At 43.6% G+C, this 27,204-nt stretch overlaps 1 protein-coding gene across 1 annotated transcript in view; it reads left to right on the plus strand.

Annotated features, from left to right (window-relative positions):
- The window catches only part of PLCB1 (phospholipase C beta 1), an 895,755-nt gene that overhangs the window by 779,311 nt on the left and 89,240 nt on the right, over nt 1–27,204 (plus strand). Inside the window, exon 31 of the mRNA XM_040429862.1 lies at nt 11,202–11,288. Within this exon, the coding sequence (XP_040285796.1) occupies nt 11,202–11,288 (87 nt within the window). The remainder of the gene's footprint in view (nt 1–11,201; nt 11,289–27,204) is intronic.

A 27,204-nucleotide genomic window follows, 5' to 3' on the forward strand; every position in this document is an offset into this window, starting at 1 on the left:
ATTATGAGCATTGTGTAGCAACAATTAATTTCTCCATAGCCGAATATTTGTTAAAGTATGAATATCATATACTGGCATAAAGATGCTGGAGCTTGAATTATATGTGTTACAAAAATATACTGAGAAGAGTATACAGCTAATATCTCATACTGCAAAGACCCGAATTGTTATTATGTGTGGTATTTTGTTCCAGGGAAATTAACATTCTATAATTATGAAATTTGATAAGCGGATAACATACTTGAAGCCAATTTTCATTTCTTAGCATTTTAATTACCCCAAATAATTCGAATGCATATTTGCATAGCCCGCCAGGAAATGTTTCTTAAGATCTTGGCTATAATTTAAAACATATCACCAAGTAGATCCAGGGAGGCATGCAAATAAGCTGGTTTCAAACTAAAGTCTATGAGGGGAACGTTGAATTGTCGAAATGTAGGGCCAGTGATGATACAGGAAGGGGGTTTGACGCACACCATAAGCCATGCCTAAATGGTATATATAAGTGGGAATAAGTAATATCGGAGAGGGGGTTGTGTAACACCTTGGTCATTGATGCAATATATGGACAACAGGTGGCCATACACATTAGTTGTGGTTAAAAGCGGACAATTTTAACCAAAGTGATTATTTTAGCCAACCGATGACAAACGAGCATTGTCTGAAAAGAAGTCGTTCATGTTTGTAATTTTTGTCCAGTGTCAAAAAAAGATTGTTTATGGACAACATATCTTTCTTTGAGAAAATGTTCCTAGAAAGATACCACGTCCATTGCTCAGATTCATCGAACATTTATGGCCAATTTGAACAACTGTAATGGCCAATATAGACAAAAATGTGTATTGCTGCATCTGTGAAACGATTGTTCAACTACTGTTCACCATCACCCTACTTTTCCTACTTCTACTACTTCTACTACTATTGTGCATGGTCACCTAATAGATAACAGTACCCTATAATAAAATGTTAACAAAGTTGTTGATAGTACTGTACATTGCTGTGATTTTATAAATATTCTACCAGTCAACATACAGTATTCTTCAGCAGTACTAGCCTGTGCCTTGCTATGTGTACAGTTGACCAGGGTGGTGTAATATTGTTTTGCTTCATTGGGAAAAGTGTTTTCCCTTAAAGGGGACCCTTTAATGCCCCCCCCCCCAATGCCCGGGCCCCTTACATAGATTGTACTCGCTCCACAGCACCCGCGTCGCTTCTGATGCACGCACGGCCTCCGCTGCATCTTCCCGTCACGCGGATCAAAACATCCGGTGACGGGAAAAGGAGGGGGGGGGCATGCCAGTAGCAGGTCGCGATCGGAATGAGCCTCTCTAGTGTCACCCGCGATGTTAGGGAGGCTCATTCTGTTATGGCCTGCTATTGGCTGAAACACCCCCCCCCCCCAACCCACCTCAGATGTTTTGATCTGCGCGATAGGGAGATGCAGCGGCGGCCGTGCAGGCATCAGAAGTGAAGCGGGCGCTGAGGAGTGAGGTATGTACAATCTGTTTAAGGAGCCCGTGCATTTGGGGGGGGGGCATTTTTGGGGTTCATAGGTGCATAGATTCTGTTGAAAAACAGTGGATCAGCAAGCAGAATTGTCCTATTTAATACTACCTGTCTGCTGCATAAACCCCTGAAAAGCAGTAGCAACCAATATTAACACTAGAGATGAGCAAATTTTTAAGAAATTCGAATTGCCGGTTCGCCAAATTTTTTGGGGAAAATTTTGTTCTATCCGAATAAATTTGCGGCGAATTTCATTAATAAACGGCTATTTCCTTGCTGCAGAGAGCCTTTATAGTGGTGTAGAACACTGTGCCTTGCAGTTACACGCATAGGGAGTCGCACTAAGAATCACTGCACACTTCAGTTATTTGGGCAGTTACGGGGCCAAAACGGACTAAATAACTCATGTATAACTTACAGGTCAATGTTAGCGCCAAGAAGAAGCGCACTCCTTTTACACTGTCGCCACCTGATTCCACATAGATGTCTACAGACCCTATTCTATTAAACGCTTATACAAGTAGAGCCCCCCGACAGAGTGGAGAGGGTGTCAGCAGTAAGTTTGTGTCGACTTTAATGATTATTTTGCCCTTCCTCTGATCAGTCAGAACAATAACCCACAAAAAACGGATCCTGTCTGTGGAGCTTCCTCCTTCACTTGGTCAGCATTTGGTCAGTAATCCATCAGTATTGCCAATGCCAAAACAAACAGGAGTGGATCCAAAACAGAGATGACACGTGAACAGAATATTTGCATGTCTTCTGTGTTTTGTACCCACTCCTGCTTTTGGCTACCAAATCATAAGCCAATTCTGATGGGACCATATAGGCCTTAGAGCTGCTACACAGACAGGATCCGTTGTGCGTCTCATTTTACCTTCCTTCTGACAGATCAGAAGAAGGGTCAAATAAATGATGATGTCAGCCAAGCAAAAAGGCTAAATAGTGGCCCATTCATGAAGTGGGGAGGGTGGTAACAGCATAAGAAGTACATAGAGTGGCCCTTTGACATAGTGGTGAGGTGGAAGAAGCATGAGGAGACCACAGAGTGGCCCAATGACAGAGTCTGTAGGTGGTGGCAGTATCAGGAGGCCACAGAGTGGCACAATGACAGAGTGTGGTGGTGGTGGCAGCATCAAGAGGCCACAGAGTGGCACAATGACAGAGTCTGGAGGTGGCAGCAGCATCAGGAGGCCACAGAGTGGCCCAATGACAGAGTCTGGAGGTGGCAACAGCAGCAGCATCAGGAGGAGGCCACAGAGTGGCACAATAACAGTGTGTAGGTGGTGGCAGCATCAGGAGGCCACAGAGTGGCACGGTGACATAGTGTGGAGGTGGGTGTCAATACCAGTACCCGATGAAGATGGTGGGTGAAAGAAGGAGCACTTGGCATCAGATGTGTTGCATCAGGTGGGTGGCAGCATCAGAATAGTAGCTTAGGCAGGTAGCCAGAAGAAACTGGTCTCTTTTGTCAAAGTGTTGGTGTGGCACCATGGATGATCAAGTCTGATGCATCAGGCATTGGTGGGTGGAAATCCTGGCTGATCCACGCCTGATGAATTTTGACAAAGGTCAGTCTCTCCACATTTTGGGTGGACAGGCGAGTTCTCCTTGGGGTAACTATGGCCCCCGCCGCACTAAACACCCGCTCTGATGTCACACTACTGGCTGGGCAGGACAGCTTTTCCAGGGCAAACTCTGATAGTTGCGTCCACAAATCCAGTTTGGCTACCAATTAGTCCAGTGGATCTTCAATGTGGGGTGGCAGGGTGCTGTCCAAGTATGCCACCGCCTAATGGTTCAGGTCCTGCTCTATGTCTAGCTGCTGGTGAGTAGTTTCTTCACTATGCGGGTGAAGGAAGCTGCTCATCAGCGACTCTCGACTCAGGCTGCTGCTGATGGAGCTCCTGCCACCTCACCCCTTCCCTCCCCAGCAGCTATGGCACTGGAATGTGAGCACAGACCCCCCCCCCCCCCCCAGTCAGACCTACGAGAGGATGGACAATGGTGCAGATAGGCAGCGGCCAACTGACTACAAAGGAAGTCTCTATAGTAGTTCAGTTTGTCCTACCTCTCAGCGGGTGTAAAAAAAGGGCCCCATTTTGGACCGGTAGCGAGAGTCCAACAAGGTGGCGAGCCAGAAGTCATCCCTCTGCCGAATGGTGACAACTCGGCTGTCATTACCCAAGCAAGTGAGCATGCAGCGGGCCATTTGTGCAACTGACTCCCTGCCTCCGTCTCCACTGCATACTGCCATGGTGTGCCTGGGTCATCTGCCTCATCTTACTTATCTCCCTCTCCTCCTCTCCTGTCATCTGTGTAGAAAAACCACCCATTTCGCTACACATTGCTTGAGCTCCAATGTCCTCCTCCTCCTCCTCCAGTTCAGCCCCCACAGAGCTCATGTGGCTGTGAGATCTAGGCGCCACATCTCCAGTCCCCTGACAAGCCATATCTATCAGCATCTGTTCCAGGACATGAAGCAGTGGAATGACGTTGTTCATCCCGTAGTCCTGGTGATTGACAAATAACGTGGCATCCTCAAAGGGCCTGAGCCAACGACAGGTGTCACGCATGAGCTGGCTGCCATCGAAGTTACACAGGGGAGTACTCCTGTCCTCTTGGATCTGTTCAGGAAACGCTTGACAACCAGATTGAACACGTGTGCCATGCAGGGCGCATGGCTCAGCCCTCCTTGACGCAGCACCGACACAATGTTTTTCCCGTTGTCAGTCACCATGGTTCCGATTTTCAGTTGTCGCGGAGAGAGCCAGGATTCGATTTCTTGCTGAATGACACAGAGCAGTTCCTCCCCCGTGTGACTCCGTTTGTCAAGGCAAACGAGGTGCAGAACAGTGTGACGCTGCCGTGCCCTGCACATGTGGTATGCTGGAGGGGCACTGTGAATTGTCCCTGCAGTGGAGGCTGAGGACACGGTGGAGGATGAGGAGGCAGAGGCTGACATTGTCGCTGTACCAACGGCGTGGCAACGTGGAGGCGGAACCGGCTTCACCTGGCAAAGTTGCTGGTGTGGCTGTGCAGGAACCACATTCACCCAGTGAGTCGTAAAGGACATGTACTGTCCCTGACCGTAGTTACAGCTTCACATGTCAGCGCTACCGTGCACTTTGGCAGACACCGACAGGCTCAAGGACTGGCCCACCTTCTGTTCTACATATTTTTGTAGGGCTAGCACAGCTTTTTTGGCAAAGAAATGACGGCTTGGCACTCTCCACTTCAGCTCGGCACAAGCCATCGGTTCTCTGAAAGATGTATAGTCCACTAGTTGGAAAGGGAGGGACTGCAGCACCAGCAACTTGGACAGGAGGACATTCAGCTTCTGCGCCGTTGGATGAGTGCACGCACACTGTTGTCTCTTGGCAATCACTTCGGTGATCGATTACTGACGGAATGAGTGACGAGGAGGAGGAGCAGGAGCATCGGAACCAGCAGATGATGGGAATGACAGACAGCACCCTTCGGCTGAGGTGGTGGAACCTTGACTGCCTGAAACCGGGTGCATGCCACTAGGTGATGCAGCGGTTGCTGCAGTAGGCTGGACCATCACATCAGAGCCACAGTTCTCCCAGGCCACTGTATGGCGACACTGCATATGTTGATGCAAGGCTGTAGTGCCAACATTGGCACCCTGGCCACTCTTCACCTTCTGCCCACTGATTCTACATATGGCCACGTTCACCACTGCTGCCTCCGTGAACCCCTGCACCGCTACTTCCCGGGCAGGTAGGCTCCCGCAAAGAGGGTGGTCTACCCCAGGCACATTTGGCTCCCGACCTCCCACTGCTGCCACCCTGCTGACTCCCGCCCACGCTAGCAATTTGCTGGCTCACGGGCAAGCTGCCACCCTCTGATGATGATAATGAAGCCCCTTCATCACCCGACTCCCAAGTGCGATCAGCTACATCATCATCATCGAGTACTGTCTGCATGTCACTGATGTCCTCCTCAACAGTCTCTGGGTCAGGAACCTGACAGCTCGCAACACCAGCTCCCATGCCACTCTCCTCATCACTACTTGCCCGCCTAGCGGAGGAAGCGACGGATGTCTCCTCCAGATCTTGGCTGGATAGTAGCTGCTGACTGTCCTCTAGTACCTCGTCCTCACTGTCTAGTGGAGCTGAGCCCACAGCATACAATATTTCTGTGGCTCTGTGAACAGAAAAGGACAGAGGCAGGTGGAGGACAGGTGAGGGCGCAGGGCCTGCTCCAGGGCCATGACAACTAAGGGTTGTGTCTGACGAACCCACTGACTCTTGGCTGGGGATGTCTGATGTCACTTACGACGAAGTCGAAGATCGAGTCAACCACTCAAAAACTGCTGGGTTGCTCGTCATGACACAACCGCTATCTGAGACTGGGAACTCAGGGCTCTCGAAGTGACCCCTGCTGCCACAGCCCCTTACTCTGCTGCGACCTCTGCCTGTGCCAGAAACATTTTGGCCTCTGCCACTCCCCAACATGATGGGCTTAGCTACACCGTCTCATGAGTATACTGTCTCTACATATTACTTCTTAATGAAAATTATGTGGGGCCTACAACCAGTAGATACAGTACAGACCAAAAGTTTGGACACACCTTCTCATTCAAAGAGTTTGAAAATTGTAGATTCACACGGAAGGCATCAAAACTATGAATTAACACATGTGGAATTATATACATAACAAACAAGTGTGAAACAACTGAAAATATGTCATATTCTAGGTTCTTCAAAGTAGCCACCTTTTGCTTTGATTACTGCTTTGCACACTCTTGGCATTCTCTTGATGAGCTTCAAGAGGTAGTCCCCTGAAATGGTTTTCACGTCACAGGTGTGCCCTGTCAGGTTTAATAAGTGGGATTTCTTGCCTTATAAATGGGGTTGGGACCATCAGTTGCGTTGAGGAGAAGTCAGGTGGATACACAGCTGATAGTCCTACTGAATAGACTGTTAGAATTTGTATTATGGCAAGAAAAAAGCAGCTAAGTAAAGAAAAACGAGTGGCCATCATTACTTTAAGAAATGAAGGTCAGTCAGTCAGCCAAAAAATTGGGAAAACTTTGAAAGTAAGGGCTATTTGACCATGAAGGAGAGTGATGGGGTGCTGCGCCAGATGACCTGGCCTCCACAGTCACCGGACCTGAACCCAATCGAGATGGTTTGAGGTGAGCTGGACCGCAGAGTGAAGGCAAAAGGGCCAACAAGTGCTAAGCATCTCTGGGAACTCCTTCAAGACTGTTGGAAGACCATTTCAGGGGACTACCTCTTGAAGCTCTTTAAGAGAATGCCAAGAGTGTGCAAAGCAGTAATCAAAGCAAAAGAGGGCTACTTTGAAGAACCTAGAATATGACATATTTTCAGTTATTTCACACTTGTTTGTTATGTATATAATTCCACATGTGTTAATTCATAGTTTAGATGCCTTCATAGTCATGAAAATAAAGAAAACTCTTTGAATGAGAAGGTGTGTCCAAACCTTTGGTCTGTACTGTACATACATACATAAATGCATCAGCCCTGTCTCCAAATAATTTTACACCTCATGTACAGTTATAATAAATATATGTATATATAATTCAGTCACTAAATAAGACCTCAACACCATAATATATAACAACTGTAAAGGCCAATAATATCTCCATACAGTGACAGTATAGTGGTGAGATACCACTTCTATACTGGCACTTTGCAGAGTATTATCATACTGTAAAATACAGTTAAATACAGTTACTCACAGACAATCTCTTCCCTGATTCCCTTCCCTCATTCACTTGCCCATTCTTCTCTAATTTGCCCAGACTGACATGACAACTTCTTCTGGTAACTACTTGTCTTTGTAGAGTTTGCCGCACAGATACTGGCTTAGATGTAGTACGAGTTAGGCCAGGTAAACATCTAGATGGGGGAAGGGATTTATTATTTCCCCCACGCCACTTTTATGGCATAAAAAAGTTGCAAACATTTTGTTTGTGACTTTTTAAATGTTATTTGCACAATTCTTCTTTTTTGTGCAAGTGGTATTTTTCTGCCTCTGCCACTTTCCTGAAAGGCCGGCATGGAGAGGGGCCAACAGCCCCTCATGTTTATCTTCTTTTACAGCAGTTCAAGTATCGCTCAAAAAATAGCACTTATACTCTCCTAGCCCACTTCCCACAATAAATGGATCTTAACAGTATATGGGCCTCTTCCAGCCTGTGCAGTCGGCGGCTCAGGGCAGACGTCATGATGACTTTAGCACCATGGCCTGGGCTCAGGTCCCATGGAAGATTATATGGCAGCAATCAACAAGACACTGCTATAGAACCCTACCATAGGCCAGTGACAGTCAATGGTACAGCAGGGAGCTGATGGCTCCACCATAATGTTCAACTGTATCTGGATCTTGTAGACATAGATACAGTAGTGTTTTACCTGGGGATACAGGGCACCAGGTAAAGGTCTTCATTAGCAGAGGGTTTACGGTGTCTTTTATTTCTCTTACCCTGTGGGTTGTGTGCATGACCCTTTTGTTTTAAGATTCATGCACACAATTGCGTTATTGTTCCATATAGGCCCCTAGTTTTATGGAGGCTTAGTATAGCTCATAAAGAAGTGTTTTGATGGTTACTATACTGGACCCCCTCATGCTTATAACTTCATTTGGAGGCATATAGTTTGTGGCATAAACCATCCAATATTGTATTATAGAGGAATTCACCAGTAAAGGTAATACTCTGCCATAAGGTGGTATCACATGATGGCACACAGGCTTCATTCACACAGCTTTGCTGTGTCCATGAGGCTTTAGAGTCTGTAACTGTGAGACACTATTTACCTTGGATACCAACTTCTCACTCAAGTACTTCCCTCCACATTGTGGATGCCATTCCAGCACCTACCAGTTTATGTTTGTGAATTCCACAGCAAAATTTGCAAATATATTGCAAAAAAAAAAAACTATTTCCAAACCTCCGTAAAACAGAGTTCATTTGAAATATGTTTTACATCTGGATTATACGGGTCTGTTACAGTCCCTTTAGAAGTGGTTAGAATGGAAACCTTTACTGGTTGCTGCGGGGCATGGGCTGTACTAACGGCTGGAACAGGCTGTGTTATACAAGATAGATGACAACAAAGATTGTATTATATTAATCAAATGCATTGATTTTCTGGTGGAATCTTCTGTTCAGCCAAAGGACAGAACTAGATTATACTGACACTACCATTATTCAGCTGCCGTATTCCACGTCCTTAAACTAGTAAAAAAGAAATAAATGAAATACAGGAGGCATCAGTAACTATGGACATTTTAATAGGAAATGTCTAACTGAGGAGCTCATAGATGTAGCCAGGCTTGGTTAAACAGCATCAAGACCAGACTTGACATGATATACTGTCCTAGAAAAGGAATTAGACTGTACATTTTTGCATTCTCCTAAGACCAGAAATCTACTTTACTCCATTGAAAGTTTTTTCAAGTTGAGAGCCTCTTGTTGCACTGTTTCCTACAAACTGTGCGCTCTGGAAATGATTGAGATAAAAAGAATTCCAGATTCCACTGGTCATGTTACAATGGCACAACATCAAGAGGTGGTGAAGAAGAGACAGTTCTCAATGTTCATGTTGGAAGCAGGAAAATGGCCAAGCTTAAAGTGTATCTGTTGTTTCAGTTAATTGTATTTAGTGTAGGGACAGGGATGTTAAACATTTTTATAATATACTTTATTAGGGAAAGATGTTTCTTTGTACTAGACAAATAGGGTGTAAAGAGTTTTCTTAGACAAGCTTTAACAGAGCGTTACTAAGGAGAGTCTGTCTTCATTCTTCAATTCCACTGAGCACTGAAGATGTAGCTAGCCCAGCAAGAGTGGAGGATTGGAGTGGTAGTGGCTCTGGCTGCAAAAGTTATTCACAGTGAAAATCCTCACAGCGATTATATCCCAGGTCCATGCAGTGGTAGGAGGGTGCACCCTTTCCTCCCTTGGGGCACACCTTGATGTTGGGGCTCCTCCCTGATGGTAGTGGTGGTGCCCAGGGTGTTATGAGTGTTGTCCAGCTGCAGGGCACGAGATGTAGATGCTGTGGCCTGCGAATATTGGTGTAAGCAAGATTGGGAGTTGTAGTACTCCTCCTCTCTATTTTTTCAAAGTCTCTTTCTCTCTGCAGAATCTAAGGCTGGCAATAAGGTCCTTGTTATATTGTCTGCAATTCCCAGCTGTGGGATACAGGATTAAGATACAGCTGGCCAGGGCCATGTGGAGGGTGTCTTAGCAATGTCTCTCTCACTGCAGTAAAGTCTTTATCAGCCTTAAACAGCAAATACCTTACTGGCTGTCTCCAGTGCTCAACCTTGTAGAATCTGGACCTTCTTGGTTCTTCCATTTCCTCTCTGGAGCTTGTCTCACTTCCTCAGCTAACACACTATTCACTACTCAACTAGGGGCGGACCGAAGTCCCTCACCTAGCTTCTTACAGAGGCAAAGTCAGGATTATTAACCCTGACGTCTATAGAAACCCATACGGGGCAGTACAATAAATTAGAACATTAAATAACTGGGATACTGTAAAGATGCCAGTGTGTAACATAAAAAGGCTCCAGCCTGCCTCTTGTTACTATCCCATCACTGACTATATACATATGTCCTAACTTTCACTGCCATCACCCTCTTTATCTGACTTGTTACACACAGGTATCTTCAGTGCTCAGTAGAAAGCTGAAGACTGAAGCCAGAGACTTTTTAGCAACGCTTAGGGTGAGTTCACATCACCATTATGGATTCCGTTATTGATTTTCATTATCACATGGTTATAACGGAATCCATAAAATGGAAGTCAAAATGGAAGCCTTTAAGAGGCATTCCATTTTGAGCCGTCATAAACGAAGTCCATGGGAATCATAACGGATCCGTCTGGTTCCCGTTATGCAACACGGAAAACAAAGTCCTATTGACAGGACTTTTTTTCTATTCTGCATAATGGAAACGAGACGGATCCGTTATGCTTGCCCATAGACTTCTATTATGACGGAAATGCCTTTTAAAAGCTTCTATTTAGCATTCCGTCATAATACAAGTCTATGGGCAGCATAATAGATCCGTCCTGGTTTCCGTTATGTAGGACTGGACTCCTGAATAATGGAAACCAGGACGGATCCGTTATGCTGCCCATAGACTTGTATTATGAAGGATCAAAAAGGAATGCCTCTTAAAGGCTTCTGTTTTGACGTCCGTCTTATGGATTGCGTTATTTTTCATTATAACTTTGTTATAACGAAAAACAATAACGGAATCCATAACGGTGATGTGAACTCACCCTTAGTTAGAGGTTTGATAAGAAGACTCCTTTACTCTGTTTTCTAGTGCAAAAAAAACTTCTTTTGCTAATAAAGTATATCACAAAAATATTTAATGTCTCTTTTCTTTGCACTATATTTAAAATACACTGAAATAACAGTTATACTTTAAGGCGCTAAGACTTTGACAAGGGCCAAATTGTGCGAGCTGGATCAAAGCATGTCCAAAATGTCTGATTTTGAGGGGTGTTACCTACCAAAAGTGGTCACATCAATGAGCCTCTTCATGGGTGTATATCGTTGAATGGTGTCTGGTTTTTATAATTCTTTTAAACTGGAATCTGCTCTAGATTTTTTATAATGAAAATTGTTACTGAAACGTGTTTGACTTTTTAATTATATTCATTTAAACTCACATTTTACAGTTAGAAGATGCTCAAACCAAAAGGCAGGAAAAACTTATAGAGAAACACAAGGAGATTCGACAGCAAATATTGGACGAAAAGCCAAAGGTAACGTTTTCTGTATCTAAACTAAAACAATATTTTTACATTGTAAAAAAAAAATACAGTTTAGAAAGATTATATTTCTGAACTAATTATATTTTATACATTTAAAATGTGTGCTTTTGACAACTAAAATAACAAATGGTATTGTTGCTTAGAGCTTGGTCACACTAGTCCTTACTGTAGAGGATTATCTAGTAAGGTTGTAGTGAGATGGATACCTGAGATAGATCCCACATGAAGACTTAAATAACTGTTTTAATTTTATTTGTTTCTTCAAGTTTTTTTTTATAAATGAACAAAGCTTTACAGATATGCCCTTACATACCTTTTCTTCTTGGATCAACATATCCTGAAATGTGTGGCGCTAAATAACCAGCTTTGAAAAACAAAAAACAAAACATGATTTTGTAATCTTCTGTTATCGGTGGTATATCTGTGTGCAGTTGTGATGTGAATTACAGCTTGTCAATGATTTTGCCAGCATATCTCAATATTCTCTTATATACTATATTCAGTTTGTTTAATGAAGTCCTTAAAGGCATTGGACATCTTCATGACAACTTTTTATGATTGTATTTTACTCATTTTGGACTAAATATTTTTTCATTTGGCCTTTATTAAAAATGTTTAGACGTTTCCAAGATACAAGGGTTAAAACTCTATTTGCAAGCTATCACGATCTGTTTTCTTTCAATCCTGTCATCTGTGTAGCTCTTATCTCTGATCTTCTGACCTCATAAACACTTATTATAGCTCAATTCTTATGTAAGTGATAACAATATGGCTTAAATACATGTTTATGAGGTCAGGAGATCAGAGATAAGAGCTACAAATGAGCTGTCATCCTTCCGATCAGTGCCTAATGAGCTGCATTGTCAGTGCAGATGAGGATTTCTGGTGCCACTTTGTTTGGTTGTTTGTCAAGTAATCGGCAACATCTTTACTCGAGATTAAGTATTTGTATGTATGTTTGTTCCTAATAATTGGCCCTTAGAATGAGGGGGTTATTTGATAAATAGTGCAGCATTTTTGTGTTGTTCCTTGCAATCCATTGGACATGGACATATTATATTCTATGATTAGTTAGACTCCAAGGTACTCTTTTTTTGGCTCTATTTGCCTGCTATTGTGCGATTAGTTAGTGCAGCATTGTATATTTAACAGATCTGCTTGAACATGCTTGTGTTTTCATCAGACTTCGTTCCTCCCAATTAAACTGCTACACACCTTTGTTAATGATAAAAAATAAAATACAATGAACATATTGGGGGAGAGTTATCAAGAGGGGAATGTTCACATTTAGTTTTCCAGAAGTTTGCATTGCCCTAATTAGCTCCATATTTATTAGAAGTCGTACAATGTTTGTTAAATTTGCATCATCTTTAAGCCTAACACTTCTGTCTTGAGATGTCACACCACTTTCTATGCCATCCAACCATGGCTTCTTCTCCACCTTTTTTTCAAAACTGGAGAGAGTGGTGTGAAAATGGTTAATGTCACAATTTTTTCGCAGATATGCCCAGAAAGCTGTAATGTCCTATTTTGCTGCTTTTTGAATGCAGAATTCTGCAGTATAGGGATTTCTAAATGCACCCCCTCCCCCAGTAAAAAAAACATTTGTGTTTTTCTTAGTAATAACATGTAACTATTGCTGTCTCATTTTCAGTTGACTCATCTTTTATGTGCTGATAGTATTTCTATTTTATAACTTGATGGTCTTTTGATTGCACAAACAATTACACACACAGTTTTTAGAGTCACAACACAAGCTGTTATAAAATATACACATGTAGCACTTGAGGAAATACTTTATTACATGCATGCACTTGCATGTATTTCTAGTTCACACATTTGGCAAGCTATGATTCCTTAAGGGGGTTTCCGGGAATTATTTAAAAGATCCACCAACAACCTGTCCTAGAATGTGAGGAGGACTGGTTGCTGTCATTTGCAGAGCTGCCTATGAGGGTGAGAGGTCAAGGGCCTCACTACACACTACGCTGTGGCACTTGCATATACTTCACATTGGTGAGTATTCCTGTCAGGCTGCTCAGCCATTATGGCATATCATAGACAGACTCGCATAATGACCATCTATTGTAGAGCAGTGTAGTGAAGCCCCACCCCATCACCCTCTTAGGCAGCTCTGCACGTGGAGGCAACCAGTCCTGCTCACATTCTAGGACAGTTTGCTGGTGGCCATTTTAAATCATTCACGGAGAACCCTTTCAAGAAACACTTAACTAAAAATGAAGGTTAAACATAAACCAGAGATAAACTTGTACACATTGTTTGTCAGTCTGCAAGAAATCTCACAGAGAACATACCGTAGTTAAGATTGTGCAAAATTTGAAATACATGCCTATTTAGTAGTGTTGAGCGAGCATGCCGTATGTGCTCGAGCGTGATGTTCGAGTCTTCTCTCTGCACGTTTGTTGGCTGCTACTCAGCCAATAAACGTGTAGGTAAGCACTGCTACTCACTGAAATGCTGTAGCCATGTTGGTTACTGGCATTACAGTGATTGGCTGTCCGGAACGCGTCATCGGGTGCTATAAAGCGGCGGCCGTCCCTTGTTACTCAGGCCCCAGCCGCCACTATTTTGCCCGGTGTGTGTACCCCACCTTACACCAGCATGTGTCCCGTAACATCACCCATGCCCTGACCAACGCAGTTATTGAGAAGGTCCACTTAACGACTGACACATGGACAAGTGCTTGTGGCCAAGAACGCTACATTTCCCTGACGGCACACTGGGTGAACGTTGTGGAGGCCGGGAGCGAGTCGTACCCTGGCATGGCACAGGTGCTACTGAAGCCAAGGATTGCGGGCCCTACTTCCATCAGGATTTCCGCCACCACCTACATTAGTGGCTGCAACCCCCCCTTCTCATCCTCCACCTCCTCCTCCACTTCTACCTCTGAATTGTCATCTTGCAGCACCAGCCAGTCAGTAGCTGGAAGCAGTGGGGAAGCGGCAACAGGCCGCGCTGAAACTTATTTGCTTAGGTGACAAACAGCACACTGCCGTAGAGCTGTGGCAGGGTATAAGGGACCAGACTGAGCTGTGGCTCTCGCCACTCAACCTACAACCAGGCATGGTTGTGTCTGATAATGGCCGTAACTTGGTAGCGGCTTTGGAGCTCGGCAAGCTCACACACATACTATGCATAGCCCACGTGTTAAACTTAGTGGTTCAGCAGTTTCTCAAAACCTACCCCAATTTGCCTGAGCTACTGGTGAAGGTGCGCCGTGTGTGTGCCCATTTCCGAAAGTCATCTACAGCTTCCACCGGTCTGGCAGCGCTGCTGCAGCGCTTGCATATGCCAGCTCACGACTGTTGTGTGACGTGAGCATGGCCTGAAACTCTACGTTCTACATGTTGGCCAGGCTTTGTGAGCAGCAGAGGGCAGTAGTGGAATACCAGATGCAACATGGTAGTCGCCTTTCCACTCAGCTTCCGCTCTTCATAAGCGATGAGTGGGCATGGATGTCTGACCTCTGTGAGGTTTTATGCAACTTTGAGGAATCAACACAGATGGTGAGCGGCGATGCCGCTATTATCAGCATAGCCTTCCCACTTCTGTGTCTACCGAAACGCTCGCCGCTCACAATGAAGGCGAACACTTTGCATGTGGAAGAGGTGGAAATGGGGGAAGACAGTACACAGGGTGATAGCCAGACCACCCTCAGTTTGTCTTCTCAGCGTGAATTGGATGATGATGAGGAGGAGGAGCCGGAGACAGTTGCCTTCGCTACAGAGGGTATTACCCATAGCAGGTTTATTCCATCTGTTCAGCATTGATGGGCCGAAGAGGAGGAAGAGGATGAGAAGATTGAGAGTCATCCTCCTGATGAGGACAGCAAAGTCTTGTCTGTTGGGATTCTGACTTTATGTTATGCTGCCTTTCCCGTGACCCTCGCGTTATATGCATTTTGGCCAACACTGATTACTGGTTGTTCACCCTTCTCAACCCCTGCTACAAAGAGAACTTCTCATCTCTCATTCCTGTGGTGGAGAGGACTAGCAAAATGGTGCAATACCAGAAGGTCCTTGTGGAAAAAAGTGCTCCAAAAATTTCCAGCTGACCACGCTGGCAGCAGAGTACGTAGTTCCTTGAGCAACCAAGGAGGGGAGACGAGGGGAACACACAGCAGTTCCAACAGAGGCAAGGCAACACTCTCCAATGCCTGGGACAGTTTCATGACACTCCACCAGCACCCTCACCCTGAAGCGCCTCCTACTGTCACAAGGAGGGAAAAATTTTGAAAGATGGTAGAGTACATAGCAGACCGTATCTGTGTCCTCAATGATCCCTCTGTGCATTACAACTATTGGGTGTCCAAGCTGGACACGTGGCACGAACTGGCGCTCTACGACTTGGAGGTGCTGGCCTGCCCTGCCACCAGTGTTTTGTCAGAGCAGGTATTTAGTGCTGCTGGGGGCATAATAACTAATAAGCGCATCCACCTGTCAACTGAAAATGTTGACCGGTGGACTCTTATTAAAATGAACAAGGCCTGGATTGCCCCTGATTTCTCTACTCCACCAGAGGAAAGCGGCTGAACATAAAGGCACGTTAAATGTGGCTTTTATGGTGTATTGAATACACTGTATTCCCATGCACCCCTTCCACCACAAAAAAGGGTATATGGTTCAATCTTTCTTTTCCTCCTCCTCCTCCTCCTCCTCCATCATATCAACATGCTTATTAGGCTAATGTTTTAGAGGGTCAGCTCAGTAGCAGGCCCTCAACCATAATTTTTTCGATGGTCCGCTCAGCAGCAGACCCTCAACTATAATTTTTTCGATGGTCAGCTCAGCAGCAGGCCCTCGCCCATAATTTTTTCCATGTTCAGATCAGCAGCAGGCACTCGCTCCTAATGTTTTAGAGAGTCAGCTCAGCAGCAGACCCTCACCCCTAATGTTTTAGATGGTCAGCTCAGCAGCAGGCCCTCGGCCATAATGTTTTAGATGGTCAGCTCGGCAGCAGGCCCTCGCCCATAATGTTTTAGATGGTCAGCTCAGCAACAGACCCTCGCCCATAATGTTTTAGATGGTCAGCTCGGCAGCAGGCCCTCGCCCATAATGTTTTGGATGGTCAGCTCAGCAGCAGGCCCTTGCCCATAATGTTTTAAATGGTCAGCTCCGCACCAGGCCCTCGCCCATAATGTTTTAGATGGTCAGCTCAGCAGCAGGCCCTCGCCCATAATGTTTTAGATGGTCGGCTCGGCAGCAGGCCCTCGCCCATAATGTTTTAGATGGTCAGCTTGGCAGCAGGCCCTCTATCATAATGTTTTAGATGGTCAGCTCAGCAGCAGGCCCCCGCCCATAATGTTTTAGATGGTCAGCTCAGCAGCAGGCCCTTGTGAGGCTGGGATCGTGCAAGTCTCGCGCATGCGCGGTGCGCTCCTTTTCACTGCGCGATCCCGTCTCCGGCTCCCGCACTCAGCCGGCCACTTTCCTCTCTCTGCACATGCGCCGGGCCTTTCCATCGTGCGCCTGTGCCCGGTGCATGTGCAGAGGGAGAAAAGCGGCAGCTGAGTGCGGGAGCAGGAGACGGGATCGCGCAGGGACAAGGAGCGCACCGCGCATGCGCGAGACTTGCATGATCCAAGCCTCACAGCAGGATGTCAATCACAGTGAAGGGAGGACGGGTAAGGGGCGAGCTTAGCTTGACTTTAAGCGAGGAGGCCGCTGCCCCCTGGACTTCAAACTCGGCTGTTACATAGCACGTGCAGGGGATTAAAGTTTGTTTTTCAAGATTTTGGTGCATCTGGCTTTAGGAACATACTGCTGGCTACTTTAAGGTAATGCTGGTGGTTTGGGAGGCATTTTTTTTAGGTGACAGATTCCCTTTAAGGGTAATGGCTTAGCTAAGAGCAGTAGGGCTTAGTCTTCCTGTTCTCCTATTGCAGTCAGAGCAGTGGAGGAGGTTCCTTCTGCAGCCAGTTATTTTACAGTCAGACACAGGAATAAATTACTGATCTACTAGGAAACATATAGAAGAATTCTTTATTTACTGCTTGCAGTTTTGATTGCAATACAAGACAGAATGCCGGCAAGGGTATTAAGGGAGGAAGTGCAAATTCTTTTTATTTATTTTTTTACTTTTCTGTTAGTGTTCCTTATAGAACAAATACACTACATACAACTTCTTAGGATTGTGGCTAAAAAGCTGAATAAGTATGAATTTAAGAAGACTTTTGATATAGATAGAACATGGGCTAAGTAATCTCTTACTCACAAACTTACAGTAGTTTGAATGCTTGGAAAGTATGGCCTGTTTTAAAGAAGCCCAGAAACTGGTAAACTGTACATTTGTACTCCAAAGACCCCTCTTCCAGCACATGATGGGTTTAGATGGGATCAGTTCACAGTGAATGCTGAACTTCTTTTCTGCTCTGTGATGAACTCTTGGAACATTTTAGCACTAGCTATTTGAGCCAGCAGAGCCTGTTGGATTCACTCACTAAATTCATTTAACTCGAGTCCTGATATATAACTGCTAAGTCACAGACTATATTGTATCTGTTGATGTGATCTATTGTCACAGCTACTCTAGTGTGGTATAAAATAATGAACTCTTCCCTCAGCCAAAACTTAGATTAAGGAACTCTCCACTGTGAATCCAATATGAAATGACAGTGAGCAGAGGACAATGAACGCACTTTAGCTATTATTCATGGGGTTTCCGTGGAAAAAATAATCTCACTGTTAAAGTCAATGGGGATTTTCTGCATGAAATCTGCTCCGATACCTCAATATAAATTGACATGCTGTGAATTAAAAAATCCGCTCACATGGAAAATTCTGCACAGTGTAGATGAGATTTGGAAAGTTTCTTCTACTTAGCACTATGTGCAGGTGGCCTAATGGGGCATATGATAAAGCAATTCTATAGCGAAAGCAAAAAATGAAAATGGATCCAAATGTCTTAAAATCCTTGATTCTTTATTCAGTATTAGTAATAACTACTTTAGCAATACTTTATTGACTTTTTATGATTATGCACTCAATGCCTATTTGTTATTACAAATACTGAATAAAGAATCAAGGATTTTAAGACACTGGATCCATTTCCATTTTTTGCTTTCTTTGTTGACACACTCCTGGGTCGGGAATTTGGATCCGCCTGTTATTCATTATTAGCTACCGCACCTGCGATACGTGATACTGGTAAGGTATTGTCTCTCTATAGCATAGTATATATATGTTATAGCAAAAAAATGTACTATACTTCTGGCAAATAGGACACAATATAGATAAAAAATAAATAAGCACTTACTTGGGGTTATATCGTGCTCCAGGTGGTCACTCTGCACTTGGGTGATAAATTATGTCTTAAAGAAACAGTATAGTTCAATGAAAGTCAATGTCAATAGTCGAGTTCAAAACAAAGCAGAGACCTGATATTTGGGGTAAAAAAACTCCCTTAAATTTTTCTTTTTTCTTATTTTTTTAGAACTGTGTTTCAGCATTTTCAAAGAAACATAGTTTTTTTTTCTAATTCACTTATTAATCCACTTGATGCCTCAGGAAGCCCGGATAATGCCTGTAATTGAACATTTTCACAATATCTGTCACCTGTTACTAAAATTGGGACATTCATGTTTACATCTAGAGACATAATACTTGTCACAGCCGTTCATTTTCTACAAATATAACCAGTCTACTATATGAATGATGCAGCTTGAGCTCCAGGCTGTTATATTTTATGTACACTAATACATTGCAGCAAACTTCCAGGACTGTCAGATTTGTTAAATGCTCACTGTACTTTTACACAACTTTTCATAAATTTATAACACAGGTGTATATAAGAATTTTTTTTAAATACATTATCAAAGAAAAATGCCTTATTCTCTTATCAGCTTTCTTCCTCCTCTTTATCCTTAACTAACTTTCTCTTTTAAATTTGTGAGAAATCTGTCTTTTGAGACCAAGACGGTCTGCCTGCTCACTGAAGGATTATATTACATCATCCCATAGACGTCTGTGAAAAGGGGTGGGTAGAGGAGGAAGGATTACGTGCAAAGAGAAACCAGAAGACCAAGAAAGACAGACATGAATTGGTAATGCCTGCAAGCAACTGGTTTTGCCAAAGAAAATAACATGCAACTATACATTTCCTATGTGTTGACTGCTGCACTAGAAATTAATATGACAGCTTAAGAATAAAAGCTGTTCATACAGGGACCTGGGCAGGCCACCCCCTCTAAGATGCCCTTAGGCCCTAATACTGGGTCAGTAAACAATGGGTTTCCATATTCCTCAATGCTTTACTATTCAGAAGGCACATGTAAAAATCAAAATAGACATCACAGAATTACAGGCTAATATATAAGTGAAACACTAAGAGTGAAGACCCTGCTCACAAGAGGGTAAGTACCGTAAATAACTGGCTTAGTGATACAAAGCAGATGGTGGTTATTAACTGTACACACTCAGATTGGGTACCACAGGGGTCAGTATTGGGCCATTTTCTCTTCAATATATTATTAATGACCTTGTAGAAGGCTTGCACAGTAAAATATACATTTTTGCAGATGACACTAAAGTTTGGAAAGTAATTAACACAAAAGATGACAGTATACTGCTACAGATCGATCTCGATAGATCGGTGGCTTGAGCATGGAAGTGTCAGATGGGGTTTATGAGGGGCCTGAAAGTATTTCTGGAGTGTAATAATATTACAGGTTATAGTTACTAGAGAGGGGTCGTTGATCCAGGGAGTTATTCTGATTACCTGATTAGAGTTGTGAAGTAATTTTTTCCCCTAATATAAGGAAAATTGGCTTCCACCTCATTGGTAGTGATGAGCGGCAGGGGCAATATTGGAATTCTCTATATTTTGCGAATATTTTGTAGAATATTTGAAATATATTCGTGAATTCGAGATTATATTTTTGATTGCGAAAATCGGCGTAGGCAACTTTTCTATTCGTTGCTAGGGATGTTGCTAAGCTGTGACAAAGCCTTCTCATTGGCCCACACGCTAGAAGAAGGGAGAGATGATCACCTGATGTGTACTGTGTAAAAAAAAAATATGAATATTCGTCATTACGAATATATAGCACTATATTAAAAAAATTTGCGAATTCTCGAAGTGCCGATATTCGCAATAAAAATTCGCTTTTCGAATATTCGCACTCAACACTACTCATGGGGTTGTTTGCCTTTCTCTGGATCAACTTGCAGAATAACAGGCTCAACTGGATCTACAGATGTCTTTTTCAGTCTTACTTTCATGCTACTATGTTACTATGTATCAAAGCCATTCTCTCATCAAATACTGTACATATGCCACCACAAGTCACACTATGCATACAGACCTGCTAACTATGTTTTGTCCTGTGGAAGAAGAAAAGGCAGAAAGAAACGGAAAACGGTTCCTAAGTGTCGGGACAATATATTTTATTTTGAGTAGCCTAGGTAACACATACACTGAACCTTCTCTAAAACACCACCTATTTGAGAAGAATACTCCCTTAGGCCTCATGCACACGACCGTGCCATTTTTTGCGGTCCGCAAACCGCGGATCCGCAAAAAACGGAAGCCGTCCGTGTTGCCTTCCGCAATTTGTGGAACAGAACGGGTGCCGGCAATATAAACGCCTATTCTTGTACGCAAAGCGCGGACAAGAATAGGACATGTTATATTTTTTTAAGCGGGTCCGCGGAACGGAGCCACGGATGCAAACAGCACACGGAGTGCTGTCCGCATCTTTTGCAGCCCTTATTGAAGTGAATGGGTCCGCATCTGAGCCGAAACAATGGTCGTGTGCATGAGGCCTTATCCAGACTGAATTTCCTGGGACGGATTGAGTTCCTTCATATACTGTTCTTTGAGAAGACCAACCCCTAGAGAATAGCTTTATAATACAATTTCAATGTTCGCCTGAAAGAGGTTTCAATGTAGATTCCAGTTTGAGATATTACTAAAATATAGAATTTCGTTCACAAAAAAGAATATATATGAAAAAGAAGGCAAAACATATCATATCACTTATGATGTTCTTGTAACTGAACATAATGTTTTCTTTTCACCAGATAATTGGTCATTGACCCAGATTTTCCTGGAATCATCTAATTATTTATTCTATTTTAATCTGTGGGATTTTAAGAAAGCTCACGTGTTGAATCTAAACAATGCAGGTACACAACTCCTTGATTCATTAACTAATAATTGCAAAAGGAGGGGATGCTAAAAGAACAAAACAAAAAAACTTTATTGGACAATAAGAGAAGGTGAAAAGAACCGGTTAATCTTGCACTAAATAAATATTGATACAATAAATCAATTCTAGGGATTCAACATATCTGGCCTGAGGGGATATTAAGGCCTATCCCTAGACTAAAGAGTGGAAAAAAGAAGAAATGGTGCAGTGATTCTGGTAGACAAGAATGGACGACGATAAGGATAGGGATTTTGAACCCCTAACATCCAAAATTTCTGCCTGAATTAAGTATGTCTTAAACTGCTGCTACTATCAAAGAGTATACACACACCTCTCAAAAATATTTGGTGTATATAATATATAATATTTGGTGATATAGGCTGATTCACCACCCTCGCTGTGGTTTATACAGCTGGGAAGCAGCCGACGAAGTTCCTAACTAAAAACGTTGCTACACATCCAAAGCATATCAGGCTCAACACGTTTCTGCAAACTATGTTGCCTCATCAGGAGCCTACCTGTACAATGTAACCCAATGCTTAGAGCAGACCTATTAAATAAAGGAGCAGTAGAAATGCACAACCTCTCTCACATAGGAGCAGCACTCCGGCGCTAGAATGGCCGTAAAGCGGCTGCCGAAACACCGGCTATTTCAGCGGTGTAACTCCACCTACCCTTGTATCGGTACAGGACCGCCCTCCCAGTCACCCAAGTCAGTGTCGGAGTGGAGGGGGCGGTCAAAGAGGAGGAGGCGGTCCGCTAGGAGACAGCGCTCCAAAAGTAAAGCAGGGACCCAAGGCGGATCATATTCATGGGCAGTGGGAAGTGATTGTACACCTTGAGGTAGAATTTACTTCCAGATGCAGTCCACAGGGAACATGATAGAAAGGAATGCATTAGGGTTTGTTGCAAAAGATAAATATATAAAGTCATCAAGTAGAATTGTCCAGAAAACATCAATAATATGCCAAAGCAATACCAGGGGCATGTTAGATACATAATGACAAATACCACCAAGTAGCAAGAGAGTAATACTTGACAGGAAAAATGCCAAACAGTCTTATGAAATGTCAAACCTGAGGTCAGGTTCACAGTGCTAGACAATGGAGCTGGCATCTGGAGGTGTAATATATCCGGCACAGCTCTTTAGATATAAATAAATTTATCCCACATTTCAATATGCCAAACGCAGCCCCATGCTGTAATTTTGCAGCAATATTAATCGACATCAAAATTATGTCATCCTGCTACTGATAAGGGGAAGGTGACATACTAGAATCATTTAGCAGACTTATAGAAAACACGTGTATGATATATGATCATTGAGACCCTTTGGTCTTACAGTATTCAATCGGAAGGTTCATTGTGCCTCCTTCTGTAGTACACGTCTATCGAAATCACCCCCCCCCCTTGGTAGGGGTAACCCCAGGATTACTCGCGTGGTACTCAGTCACATGTCGTGCCACAGGGGTATAAGCCTCCTTTTTTATGTCGTTGAGGTGTTCCCCAATACGCCTCCTAAACTCTCTCACAGTTTTACCCATGTATTGGAGCCCACATACACATGTAATCAAATAGACCAGACCCGTAGATCTACAATTTATGAAGGATCTGATATGGTATGACCCACATGCTACGCAACTACCACATTTATAGATCCCCGCAAGATTTTAAGATAGAAATAAAATGCTTTAAATTGCTTTAAATTCTGAGGATCCAGAAGGGGAGACCAATTATTCTTTTCTTATGTCTGATACCTAATGAGGCGTTGACAATTTAGAAAAGAGTTTGCTGCTCACTGAGCAAGCACTCTTTGGAGTAGATGTGGGGGAGGGTGTTAGCAAGGAGGCTGAGGAAAGTGAGTTTAGCTAGCTGGATAACAGTTAGAAAGCGGGGTAGAGGGAAGAGTGCCAGTGAGGATAGCCCTGATCTGACAAACCCCAACAAGTTTGCAAGGTTGGCAGATGAGGGGGATGTCAGTTCAGAGAGAGCACTGCTGATATACCACAGAAAAACTACTACTAAACGAGATAGACGAGGCGGCAAATCATAATGAGGTCGTTATTATTAGTGTTGATCACGAATATTCTAATCGTAAGTTTTTATCGCAAATATTGGCACTATATAGTGCTATATATTCGTATTCGCGAATATTCTAAATATTTTTTCATCTAAAACCCATGATCCCTCACTGCTTATTGCTTGTGGGCCAATGAGAAGGCTGCAATATCTTTGACTTTAGGGGTAGTGTTGATCGCGAATTTCCGTATCGCAAATTTTCCGATTGCTGACTTTTCAATCAAGAAAATAATGACGAGATCAAAAAATCTCGAATTTGCGAATATATGACGAATATTTGCCCAAATATTCGCGGAATATCGCGAATTCAAATATTGCCCCTGCCCCTCGTCACTGGTTATTATGGGGGACTTCAACTACCCAGATATAGACTGGGAAAGTGAGTTTAGCTAGCTGGATAACAGTTAGAAAGCGGGGTAGAGGGAAGAGTGCCAGTGAGGATAGCCCTGATCTGACAAACCCCAACAAGTTTGCAAGGTTGGCAGATGAGGGGGATGTCAGTTCAGAGAGAGCACTGCTGCAGCCAGACACTTCCTCTGCCAGTCAGGGGAATGTTGGCTCCAGTAAGCAGGGGAATAGTAGAGCAGGGCAAGCCAGACAGGTGCTGGCAGTGGGAGACTCAATTATTAGGGGTATAGATAGGGCAATCTGTCACAAAGACTGGGATCGTTGAACGGTGTGTTGTCTTTCTGGTGCTCCAGTTCGACACATCGCGGATCGGGTTGACAGATTACTGGGAGAGGCTGCAGAAGATCCAGCGGTCATGGTCCATATCGGAACCAATAACAAAGTTTTAGGTAGGTGGAGTGTCCTTAAAAAAGATTTTAGGGATTTAGGTCAAAAGCTTAGAGCAAGGACCTCAAAGGTAGTATTTTCTGAAATACTTCCTGTACCACGAGCCACACAAGAATGGCAACGGTAGATTAGGGAGGTTAACAAGTGGCTCAAGAACTGGTGTAGGAAGGAGGGGTTTGGGTTCCTGGAGAACTGGGCCAACTTCTCTGTTGGCTACAGGCTCTATCGTAGGGATGGGCTGCACCTCAATGGGGAAGGGGCAGCTGTGTTGGGGGAGAAGATGGCTAGAAGGTTTGGGGAGTGTTTAAACTAGGGACTGGCGGGAGGTTAATTATGTTATAGGAGGGGAAGATAGTGCAGATAGAGACCTGGAGGTAGGTAATGGAACTGGGGAGGAATATAAGGAGGGACTAGAACAGTTCAGAAGAAAAGGTGTAGGGTAAAAAATATACATAAACCTCTTAAATGTATGTATACTAATGCCAGAAGCCTGACTAATAAAACTGGGGAACTGGAATTAGTGATGTGTGAGGAGGACTATGACATAGTGGGAATAACTGAGACATGGCTGGATGATAGTTATGACTGTGCAGTTAATGTACAGGGTTTCAGTCTGTTTAGAAAGGATCGCCAAAACCGGAGGGGGAAAGGTCTGCCTTTAAGTAAAGTCCTGTCTAAAGCCCACAGTCTGAGAAGATGTAAGTGAGGGACATGAACATGTGGAGTCACTGAGGGTAGAAATACATGGAGGCAAAAACAATAATAAATTACTAATATTTATTATAAACCGCCTAATATATCACAGAAAATCTACTACTAAACGAGATAGACGAGGCGGCAAATCATAATGAGGTCGTTATTATTAGTGTTGATCACGAATATTCTAATCGCAAGTTTTTATCGCAAATATTGGCACTTTGAGAATTTGAAAATATCTAGAATATAGTGCTATATATTCGTATTCGCGAATATTCGAAATATTTTTCATCTGAACCCATGATCCCTCACTGCTTATTGCGTTTGGGCCAATGAGAAGGCTGCAATATCTTTGACTTTAGGGGTAGTGTTGATTGCGAATTTTCGTATCGCTAATTTTCTGATTGCTGATTTTTCGCAATCAAGAAAATAATGACGAGATCAAAAAATCTCGAATTTGCGAATATATGACGAATATTCACCCAATAATTCGCGGAATATCGCGAATTCAAATATTGCCCCTGCCCCTCGTCACTGGTTATTATGGGGGACTTCAACTACCCAGATATAGACTGGGAAACTGAAACCTGTACATCTCATAAAGGAAACAGGTTCTTGACAATAACCAAAGACAATTACCTTTCCCAACTGGTACAGGACCCAACTAGAGGGACGGCCATACTAGACTTAGTATTAACCAATAGATCTGACAGAACAACAGATGTGCAGGTTGGGGGACACCTTGGAAATAGTGACCATAAAGTAATAGCCATAGGCCTAACTAACTGGGAAAAAGTCCTCAAAAATAAAAATACAGCCACAAAATGGGATATTTTTAAAAGTATCCTAAAATCTAATTGTGAGAGGTACATAGCTTATGGGAATAAAAGGTTAAGGAACAAGAAGAAACCAATGTGGATAAATAGAACTGTAAAGAAAGCAATAAATGACAAAAAGAAAGCATTTAAATCACTAAAACAGAAGGGTAGTGAGAAAGCAGTTAAAAACTATATAGAAAAGACAAATAAAAGCGGCCAAACTAGAGACAGAGAGATTAATTGCCAAAGAGAGCAAAACTAACTCTAAAATGTTCTTCAATTATATAAATAGTAAAAAGTATAAATCTGAAGGTGTCGGCCCTTTACAGAGTGATGAGGGGGAAGTTGCAGAGAGCGATGAGGAGAAAGCAAAGCCATTAAATATTTCTTTCTCCACTGTATTCACTGAAGAAAATAAACTGTCAGATGAAATGCAGAATGTAAAACTAAATTCCCCATTAAAAGTGCTTAGTTTTGTCATGGTCTTACCTGCTTGCTGCTCTCCTTCGTTTGACATGTGCTGGCGGCCATCTTGGTTTCTGGGTGTCTTGTAGCCTTCCACCCTGCGGCTCCTCCTTCCCCTGGGAGGAGCTGGATGCCTAGCTCATATATATAGGAGGTCTGTGGCTTCAGTTCCTTGCTTGGTCCTCTTGTGTTCACATGCTTCTAAGACTGCTGCTACTTCTGGTTCCTGATCCTGGCTTCGTCTGACTACCCTGCTGGTTCCTGATCCTGGCTTCGTCTGACTACCCTGCTGGTTCCTGATCCTGGCTTCGTCTGACTACCCTGCTGGTTCCTGATCCTGGCTTCGTCTGACTACCCTTCTGGTTCCTGACCTCTGGCTTCGCAAAAACTCTGCTCGGTTTCACCATCCGTTTGGACTTTTGCTTTACAGCTTTATTTTCAATAAAGCCTTCTTATTTTCACTTATCTCTTGTTGTACGTCTGGTTCATGGTTCCGTGACATTAGGACCAAGCCATGAATTCTGACGGTACAGGGCCATCCTCGCTACCCACGCTGGTTGCCAGACTTGATCAGCAGGATCACCTGTTGGGTCGGTTCGCTGTGGCGTTGCAAACCCTGCTTGAACGCACGGCTCATTTCGCTTCCGTTGCCGATGGGTCGGTTGTCGCTCCTGGGCTCGCTCCTACTGCCGCTCCGGTTGTTGCGCCAGAGTCTACCCCGACACCTGTTGTTGCGCCTGCGGTGTTTCGGGGTATGACCGGTTCTGCCCCTCTTCCACAGTGCTTTGGGGGAGAGCCAACTCAGTGCCGAGGTTTCCTTAACCAGGTGGGCATTTATTTCGAGTTGCTGCCACATGCCTTTCCTACTGAGAGATCAAAGGTGGGC

This window comes from Bufo bufo, chromosome 4 (assembly GCF_905171765.1).
Source record: "Bufo bufo chromosome 4, aBufBuf1.1, whole genome shotgun sequence".
Lineage (NCBI taxonomy): Eukaryota > Metazoa > Chordata > Amphibia > Anura > Bufonidae > Bufo > Bufo bufo.